We start from the raw sequence: 9,914 nt of genomic DNA on the forward strand, positions 1-9,914 counted from the left end.
GCCAATGGATGTGGTGTACCTTGACTTCCAGAAAGCCTTCGATAAGGTTCCACACAAAAGATTATCATGCAAAATTAAGGCTCATGGAATTGGGGGCAAAGTATTAACGTGGATAGAGAACTGGCTGGCGGATAGAAAACAGAGAGTTGGAATAAACGGCTCGTTTTCGGAGTGGCAGGCAGTGACCAGCGGGGTGCCGCAAGGATCTGTCCTGGGACCCCAGCTGTTCACAATATATATAAATGATCTGGATCAGGGAATTGGATGCAATATTTCCAAATTCGCTGACGACACTAAACTAGGAGGAGGGGTGGGCTCTGATGAGGATGTCAGGAGGCTACAGTGCGATTTGGACAGGTTGGGGGAATGGGCGGATACGTGGCAGATGCACTATAATGTGGATAAATGCGAGGTTATCCACTTTGGGGGTAAAAACAGGAGGGTAGATTATTATCTAAATGGCAATAGATTGGGAGATGGGGAAGTGCAGAGGGACCTGGGTGTTCTTGTGCACCAGTCACTGAAGGAGAGCATGCAGGTGCAACAGGCGATTAAGAAGGCAAATGGTATGTTGGCCTTCATATCAAGGGGGTTCGAGTATAGGAATAGGGATACCTTACTACAGCTGTACAAGGTGCTGGTGAGACCGCATCTGGAGTATTGTGTACAGTTTTGGTCGCCCCATCTGCGGAAGGATGTTCTTGCCATGGAAAGAGTGCAACGGCGATTCACCAGGCTGATACCTGGAATGGCGGGAATGACCTACGAAGAGAGATTAAATAGTTTGGGCTTGTACTCACTGGAGTTTAGAAGATTGAGAGGGGATCTCATCGAAACATATAAAATTATGGCAGGCCTGGACAGGCTGAATTCAGAGAGAATGTTTCCAATGGCCGGGGAGCACAGAACCAGGGGCCAGAGTCTAAAAATAGCAGGCAAATCATTTAAAACAGAGATGAGGAAGAATTTCTTCACTCAAAGAGTGGTGAGCCTGTGGAATTCCCTGCCACAGAGGGCTGTGAAGGCTAATTCAATAAATATTTTCAAGAGAGAATTGGATATATTTCTGAAGGCTAAGGGGATTAAGGGTTACGGAGAAAAGGCGGGGACGGGGTACTGAACTGGTAAGATCAGCTATGATCTCAGACGAAGATCAGCCATGATCTCATTGAATGGCGGAGCAGGCTCGAAGGGCCGAATGGCCTACTCCTGTTCCTATCTCTATGTTTCTATGTTTCTATGTAAACAAGTTCAACGCTAACATTTTCTCAGACTGCATGGGATGATTTTTTTTAAAAGCTATGCAGGAGCACTGTTCCAACGGACAGGAGGGAGACTGATTAACATTCGTGACTCTGTGCAAATCAGGGGATCTAGTTCAACTTGCTCAGCAAAATTCAAAAGAAGAGTGCATGGAATGCTGAACGGAGATGGGGCGGTGTTGCATCAGTGGAAATGGAACAAAGTGGGTTGAAACGCAGGATCGGATTGTATATCACGTGACTGGTACTATGGCAATACCACAGGGTTCTTGACCGAAAATTACCAGGCAACATATCGCAATTTAAACCGGCATTTTTAAGTAACATTATGTAGATGGGTCCCACGAAGGGGGCAATAGAAGGCCTTCTGCTCCAGTTTGGTTATAGATTATTCTCTGGCTTCTTGATCTTATTCCTCACCCCGCTATGCAACCTTTTTATTTTCACGGGAATGAAACATTAACGTAGAATGGCACGGGTGCCAGAGAGCCCACATTTATTTGGAAGGGGGAAAGAGAGGGGAAGATTTTGCCCTAAAAGGAAATAAAAATGAAATTAAAAATAGACTGGGCTGCAACCCAACGTCCTGCTGGTGACCTGTGGCGTCCAAGTGATACCCAACACTCGGATCACACCCTGATCACGAGGAGCATCAGCGGGTGGCGGACAGTCACTTCTCCGCACTTTGTGGAAGTTGTCTGAGCAAACATTGAAATCGACTGCTCCTCATCGCCGAGAGATCTGAAGCTAAACTGGATCAAATAGGCCAACCACCACGAAATATCCAAACTCCTACTTCCCCAACAGCTCGACAAAAGGGCGTTACCAGAACTCTGGAAGGATGTGACTAAAGTGGAGATCGAACCTCCTCATTAGTCATATTTTAATAGCTATGTACTGGGAACTGGCAGTCATTTTAAATGTTGGTCACTGCCACAGTCAGTATTCAGCTCCAAATAAACAAGCCGCTCTGGATGAGATTCACGGCTTTTGTGCACAATTGAACAGACAGGGCATTCTTCCATTTGCTTTGATCTGGAGATAATCCAATAAAATACTGCAGACACCCACTGTGCCTTCGGTTTGACAACCTATATTTCGATTTTGAAAGATATATAGTTTTGATTTATTTTATTTCTGGTCCAACTTAAGCACACCAGGAGTTTCTCTCAGGAAGCATGCTTTCAGTTTACCAGTTTTTCCCCCAAAGCCATCAAGATAGGAGCTGGAGACTCCACGTGTCCTATGGAGACTCCATGTGTCCTATGGAGACCCTCACATACAACTTATTTGATGGGCGCAGCTCCTGGTTTATCAGTGAAGTGCAAAGTGTTATCCATTATGTTATTTTGTGTACGAGGAGGGAGCACAAGTTAAAAGTACTGCAGAAATAATGCAAATTGTGCCTTTAACATAGTAAAACATCCCAAGGCGCTTCACAGGGGTGTTATCAAACAATATCTGACAGCGAGTCACTAAGATATTAGGACTGGCTTGGTCAAAGAGGCAGGTTTTAAGGAGCGTCTTAAAAGGAGGCAAGGTAGAGGTGGAGAGGTTCAAGAAGGGAATTCCAGAACTCGGGGTCAAGGCAGCTGATGGCACGGCCGCCAATGGTGGAGCGATGAAAATCAGGGCTGCGCAAGAGGCCAGAATTGGAGTAAATAGCTAGTGGGTAAAGGCACTGACTGGTAGAACACCAAGTCACATTGACCAGGAGTGAAAGGTTTAATTCCCAGTCGGTACGAAGTTAGATACTCAGCAAGGGCAGGAATTGGCCTCAATGCCCCAATCCCTGAGCTGGGGCAAAGGGGGAAAAGAGAAGAAAAGAACACCCAGGTTCGTTGCTTACTATCGCTATCCAGTGATCCCTGGAGTGTGGATTGGGCTTGGCCATGATGCCCTTCATGGTTCAATTAGCCACTGATGCTCACTGTCTAGCCTCGCATGAAGGGCCACTTGAACCAGGTACTTGGGGATCTGCCAACAACTGCAGACCATAATGATTTGGACAGGTTGGGTGATTGGGCAGATGCAGTATAATGTGGATAAATGCGAGGTTATCCACTTTGGTGGCAAAAACAGGAAGGCAGATTATTATCTGAACGGCAATAGATTGGGAGAAGGGGAAGTGCAACGAGACCTGGGTGTCCTTGTGCACCAGTCGCTGAAGGTAAGCATGCAGGTGCAGCAGGCGGTTAAGAAGGCAAATGGTATGTTGGCCTTCATAGCGAGAGGATTCAAGTACAGGAGCAAGGATGTCTTGCTGCATTTGAACAGGGCCTTGGTGAGACCACACCTTGAGTATTGTGTGCAGTTTTGGTCACCTTATCTGAGGCGAGTGCAGCGAAGATTCACCAGACTGATACCTGGGATGGCAGGAATGACGTATGAGGAGAGATTGGGTCAAATGAGCTTATACTCGCTGGAGTTTAGAAGAATGAGAGGGGATCTCATTGAAACTTATAAAATTCTAACAGGACTAGACAGACTAGATGCAGGAAGGATGTTCCCGATGGCGGGGAAGTCCAGAACCAGGGGTCACAGTCTAAGGATAAGGGGTAAGCCATTTAGGACAGGGATGAGGAGGAATTTCTTCACCCAGAGAGCGGTGAACCTGTGGAATTCTCTACCACAGAAGGCAGTTGAGGCCAATTCATTAAATATATTCAAGAAGGAGTTAGATATATTTCTTAAGGCTAAAGGGATCAAGGGATATGGGGAGAAAGCAGGGACAGGGTACTGAATTTGGATGATCAGCCATGATCTCATTAAATGGTGGAGCAGGCTCGAGGGGCCGAATGGCCTACTCCTGCTCCTATCTTCTATGTTTCTATAACAGCAATAGTCAACCCTAAGGAGACAATGAGGGAGGAATTACTGATTTATCAATGAGCTCAGCAGAGATGGTTTTTTAAAAAAAATCACAACTCAAGAGCTCTTGTGTTTACTGATTCCGTTTCCCAACATGTTTTCAGATCTATCAGATGTAGCTTCCCACTGGCACCCATGTTAGGAAGCATGTATGCTAAAAGGAACCTTTGCAGACGTCAACAGCATGTGTCCACTATTTGACTGAAAAAGAGGTCTTAAACAGTGATTTAGAGACAGAGGGAGAGGGTTGTATCCATGGAGCCCTCTTAGTCCTCTGTGTAAAATGCAGAACATTCCCATGAGATCAGCAAATGGTCCTTTTTAGGTACTTTGTCAGCCTCTGGGGTGAAATGTAAATCGGGGGGGCGGGGGGGGGGAAAGAGGGGGAATGCTCACATTCAATGACAGAGAGATGGATATTTTCTCAACGTCTCAGAGATTCCAATTATCAAATGTCCCGGAGTAAAATAACTGAGTCAGGAACATAAAAAAGAAAACATTGATGGTGAAGGATGTCATGGCCAGGAAATGGAACACTTACTCCATGGAGCACTTCCAGGTCAAGTAAAACATTGCCAGATGGGGTAAGATAGCATGGTGGTCATGTTACTGGACTGGTAATCCAGAGGCCTGGACCAATGATCCAGAGGCACGAGTTCAAAATCCCACCACGGCAGCTGGAGAACTTAAATTCAGTTAATTAAATAAATCTGGAATAAAAAGCTAGCATCAGTAATGGTGACCATGAAACTACTGGATTCTCATAAAATTCCATCTGGTTCACTAATGTCCTTTAGGGAAGGAAATCTGCCGTCCTTTACCGGTCTGGCCTATATGTGACTCTAGACCCACAGCAATGTGGTTATAGAAACATAGAAGATAGGAGCAGGAGTAGGCCATTCGGCCCCTCGAGCCTGCTCCGCCATTCAATGCGATCATGCTGATCATCCAAATTCAGTACCCGGTCCCTGCTTCCTCCCTATATCCCTTAGCCTTAAGAAATATATCTAGCTCCTTCTTGACTCTAAACTGCCCTCTGAAATTGCCTAGGAAACCACTCAGTTGTATTCACCACCACCTTCGAGGACAACTAGGGATGGGCAATAGATGCTGGCCTTGCCAGCAATGCCCACATCTCGTGAATGAATAAAAAATGATGCACAACAAAAAGTGTTCTATTCTGCTACAACTTCAGAAGATCGGCCCCCCCCAGCTGCTTGTGTGTGAACTCCTCCACTTTCCATACCAGTAAGAATGCAAGTTTGGCATCAGCGTACGTCAGATTATGGGCACACCTGTGCTGCAGTCCACTGGGACTGGCCAAACACATTTTCAGAGGGTCCTCAAAACCGGGGGGAAAGAGAGAATTCTCAACCACCGGTCTGAGCTGGATATAAAGCTCAAGATGAAAGGGCAGTGCGTTCGTTAATCACTGCTCCAACCAGGTCCCCAAAAACTAGGGTTAACTTCTGCACACATCAGATTGAGGAACGTCAATGCTGTGGGAAGACAGCACCATCACTTTGGCCACTCAACTCCAGCATTACGACTCCCAGGTCACGGACAGCATGCGTTAAGACAGAATAAAATTTCCCTCGGCATCTCGTAATCCCTGCCTCAAAAAAAGCACTCTACACCAATGTGGCATGTCCCACATCAACCATCCTTATGGTCTCGGAGGAAGACTGCCAATTTAGTGCTGAATTATAGGTAGTTTCATAACATAGACTCACACCCAAGGTTGACAGCGCCCAAAGTAATTTAATGTCGCTTCAGATTATTGGTCAAAAATGCAATGAGAGAGCTTCAAACCATCAACCTCAGCTGGATTCAGACTCCGCACCCAGTAATGGAGACAGCCTGTGAGCCAATTTTAACAACGGTTAGTAAAGAAATTCAGGAAGATAATCTGATTTTGATACCAGGGATGTTTTATAGCAATTAAAAAGGGGGGTATGAGATGAAAGCAAATACTGTACAGGAGTGTGATTCAATGACTGAAAAAAGGGCAGAGACAGGACCAACAAGGTGCACTCACAGTTTTTATACCCTGTCCAGTACTTTAAACCATTAGCATTACTAATGACCATGGCAGTGTTCAAAATGTGTCATTTAACATTAACGTGATGCTTAACCTTCTGGACAAGATCCAAGAGGCTATCCGGTGATATCCAGGAGTCGAAGTGACACGTGTGCTGCTGGCAAAGAGGAAAACCTTACCGCCCCCGTCCACAAACACACACCCAGCCCACTCAAGCGTCTGCCAGTCTAGTCACTATCCACCCAAGTTCACATTTAATGGAACTATTCCGTGACCACCTTTCAAAAGGGCTGGAGCCAGCTCTCTCAGATTTCATGCGGGGCAGACTCGCAGCTTTCAACCATATGCACTTGGTAAACTTGTAAGTAAAAAGCCATCAAGCCCATGAAAAAAAAGTTAAGGAGCCAGAAATAACCGCAGTGAGAAACAATGGCACGATCGCGACTTCGCTGTTCGACTCTCAAAACACAAACTCTTCATTTTATTGAGTACCAACTAATAAAGTGCAAAATAAATATTGCAAAGTAAAAAATTCCAGTGGCTTGCAATTTTTTTTTAAAAAAAGATGCTTTTTAAAAAATAATCTCGCAGTCCTACAGATTCAGACTTTGCATCAAGCTATTAGTTAGTTTAAAAGGCTGGGGGGGGGGCGGCGGGTATTTAAAACGTGAAACATTTCCCAATCTGTGAAACATTTCACCAAGTGTTAAACATTTACATAAAATCAAGGGACTTTTCAAGTAAGAAAATCGACGGTAAATTCACTTGTTTGCAGTTTTAAGTATTTGTTTTTCCCCTAAAAGAAATAACATTTAATTTGACACAGGTCTAATTGTTCTCAAGCATATCATTCCATGAACGCTTGCAATTTATTTTAGGTAATCGACATTTTAAAATCAATGCAAATGTAATATTTTACCTGCACTGCTCTCTCTCTCTCGCTCTCTCTCATATAAATAATGCAATGTCCAACTCACTTGCTTGTTACCCACCGTGTGTTGTGGAGTGTGTCCTCTGGATGGGAAGCCAGGCTCCTCCGGCTCAAGCAGCCGGCTCTCCGCGCCGCCCGGGGACGGCAGCCACACGCCGGGTGTGGGGCTGGGGCTGGGGGGCAGCCCGGAGTCGGGGCTGTCCAGCACCCGCTCTCCCAGCCGCTTGGGCTCCACCAGGGGGCCGGTTACCTCCTGCAGGTTCAGGCTGCCCACCATCGTCGCTTGCTTTCTTTCCCACGATCTGATCTCTTTTGTGTGTGTATATATATTTTATAAAAAGTGCAACAACAAAAAAATTGCTAAAATAAAAAATTCCAGCGGTTTGCAATTTCTTTTTTTAAAAAGATGCTTTTTTAAAAAATAATAATTTCGATTCAGACTTTGCATCAAACTATTAGTTGCTAATGCAATCAATCTGCTGCCCCCGCCAGCTTTCTCTCTCTCTCAGACCCGGTGGCTGAGCGCTGCTGTGCAAGTGCTTGCGGTGTGGTTGAGCAGGAGGTTCGGCTCACTCAAGCCTCTCCCCGGCTCAAGGATCTCATTGTTTCTCGGGGAAAGGGTGACTGAGCAAGAGGTTGCAAGGACACGCCTGCCCAGCTCCAGCCGCCCCAGCTGATTGGTTGGCCCAGGGAATCATGTGGGTGTGGGCGGGGTGTGGGCCCCCCCACCAAAAAAATGTTTGAACTTGGGACAACCCACAACAAGCGTATTGCATTTACAAAAGTTGCAGCCATCGTATCAATTGACCCAGTGTGTTGCTGAAAGAACACCCCCCCCTCCTCTCAGCCCTCGCATACTTTGCAAGCTGCATGCTTGCTATCAGAGAACAGATGCAAGAATTTTTCAAATTATTTTTAAAGGGCTAGTGTGGGGGGGAGCAGGATGGAATATTTATAAACTAGGCGAGGTATGTGTGTGTGGGGAGGGGCAACAGTGCATGCCAACATGAGGAGGGTGTCAGATGTGTACACACTCGGCATTTTTTTTGGGAGGGGAAGTGGTGGGGTTATGGTTGAATTTTGAGCCCATTAAAGTGAGGGATTTGGACTTCAGGCATATTTCCTCATGATTTGCAGCAAGCACCTTCAAGTCAAATTAGATACATAGCAAAGCTTCTTCTACTTTGCCCCAAAAATGAGTCATATGTGGATGAGCCCCCACCATACCACGCCAGTGTGACATTTCCCAGCCACTCTTGTGGCCTCTCTGACTGATATTGCCCATTTAGTGTGGAACTATAAGTTTGTTTGTATGGTGGATCTCTGCTCTAAAGCAACTAGGTTGACAAGACTGCTTGTCCGTTTGGATGAGCAGAAATTTCCTCCAACTAAATATTAGGAAGACCGAAGCCATCGGGCTAGATTTTCGTGGAGCCGTCAGGCGGGGTTTCAGGCGTGTGGGGGGTGGAAAATCCCAAATTTGGGGGTCCCGACACCATCCCGTCCAAAACCCTGCCCCACGTAAGTTTCAGGGGCGGCGGGTACCTGTCCCGCACTGGGACCCACCGAAACCAGGCGGGAAGGGATTAGTGCCAATTAACTGCCTGTTAACAGGTAGTTAACAGGCAGTTTTTAGCCTAATCCCTATTTTGAGGGGTTTCGTGTGGGTTTCCCGACGGCTCCAAACCACACCAGGTTAGAGCAGGTGGGCCGTCGGGTTGAGGGAGTTGGAGGGGTCGCGATGTCGGCGCTCAGGTGAGTGATGGGTGCATGAGTGTAAAGGTAAGTGTGTTTGGTGTGTCTAAAGTGTGTAAAGAACTTTTACTTACCTGTACTTACCTTCACAGCCTTTCTTCCTGTAGCCGTCGGGAGCGCATCACTCAGCCGGAACTGAAAGCTGAACGGCTGCGATCTGTGAAAAGTGACAGCCTTCAGCTTTGAGTGCCGGTAAGAGTTCTAACTGAGTCTGTGCAGAATGACTCATGGTAGAACTCAGACTGTCAGTGTTTGACAGCTTCAAACAGCTGTCAAACGCTGATATTTCATCTGTCAAAACTCTTCACAGATGAAATTTCAGTCTGTGACGTCACCTGTTGCCAGGTGGCCCTTAATTGGCCTGCTGAGCCCGCTGGGCTGGCTCAACAAGGTCAATCAAGGGAAAATCGCGCGGATTGGCCGGACGTCGAAGTAGGCGGGTCAAAAACCCGAAAGGGGAAGTCCCGCCTTCTTCCCGACAGGTTCGGGAAAATCTACCCCATCGTCTTCGATCCCCGCCACGAGCTCCATTCCTTAGCCACCGACTCCATCCCTCTCCCTAACATCTGTCTGAGGCTGAACCAGATTGTTTGCAACCTTGGTGTCATATTTGACCCCAAAATGAGTTTCTGACCTCCTATCCGCAGCATAACTAAGACTGCCTATTTCCACCTCCGTAGCATCGCCCAACTCCGCCCCTGCCTCAGCTCATCTGCTGCTGAAACCCTCATCCATGCCTTTGTTAGCTCTAGACTTGACTATTCCAAAGCACTCCTGGCTGGTCTTCCATGTTCTGTCCTATTTAAACTTGAGGTCATCCAAAACTCGTCTGCCCGTGTCGTAACTCGCAACAAGTCCTATTCACCCATCGCCCCTGTGCTCGCTGACCTACATTGGCTCCCGGTTAAGCAACGCCTCGATTTTAAAATTATCATCCATGTTTTCAAATCCCTCCATGGCCTCGCCCCTCCCTATCTCTATAATCTCCTCCAGATATCTGCGCTCCTCTGATTCTGGCCTCTTGAACATCCCTGATTTTAATCGCTCAACCATT

The 9,914-nt window shown here is 46.6% G+C and overlaps 1 protein-coding gene across 4 annotated transcripts in view; it reads right to left on the reverse strand.

The window, feature by feature from the left end:
* rflnb (refilin B) overlaps positions 1–7,740 on the reverse strand; it is a 30,772-nt gene extending 23,032 nt beyond the window's left edge. The window contains exons 1-2 of one of the 4 annotated variants that reach the window (XM_085964895.1): positions 7,167–7,740; positions 616–762 (exon numbers count right to left, since the gene is read on the reverse strand). In XM_085964895.1, the coding sequence (XP_085821021.1) occupies positions 616–762; positions 7,167–7,382 (363 nt within the window). In that variant the 5' untranslated portion in view covers positions 7,383–7,740. Of the gene's footprint in view, positions 1–615; positions 763–7,151 lie in introns of all 4 variants that reach the window. The other 3 variants (XM_085964894.1, XM_085964896.1, XM_085964897.1) reach the window with 3 other exon arrangements.
* Positions 7,741–9,914: the final 2,174 nt, after the last annotated feature.

This window comes from Somniosus microcephalus, chromosome 22 (assembly GCF_052327205.1).
Source record: "Somniosus microcephalus isolate GS21.2 chromosome 22, FLI_Smic_1.0, whole genome shotgun sequence".
Taxonomy (NCBI): Eukaryota; Metazoa; Chordata; class Chondrichthyes; order Squaliformes; family Somniosidae; genus Somniosus; species Somniosus microcephalus.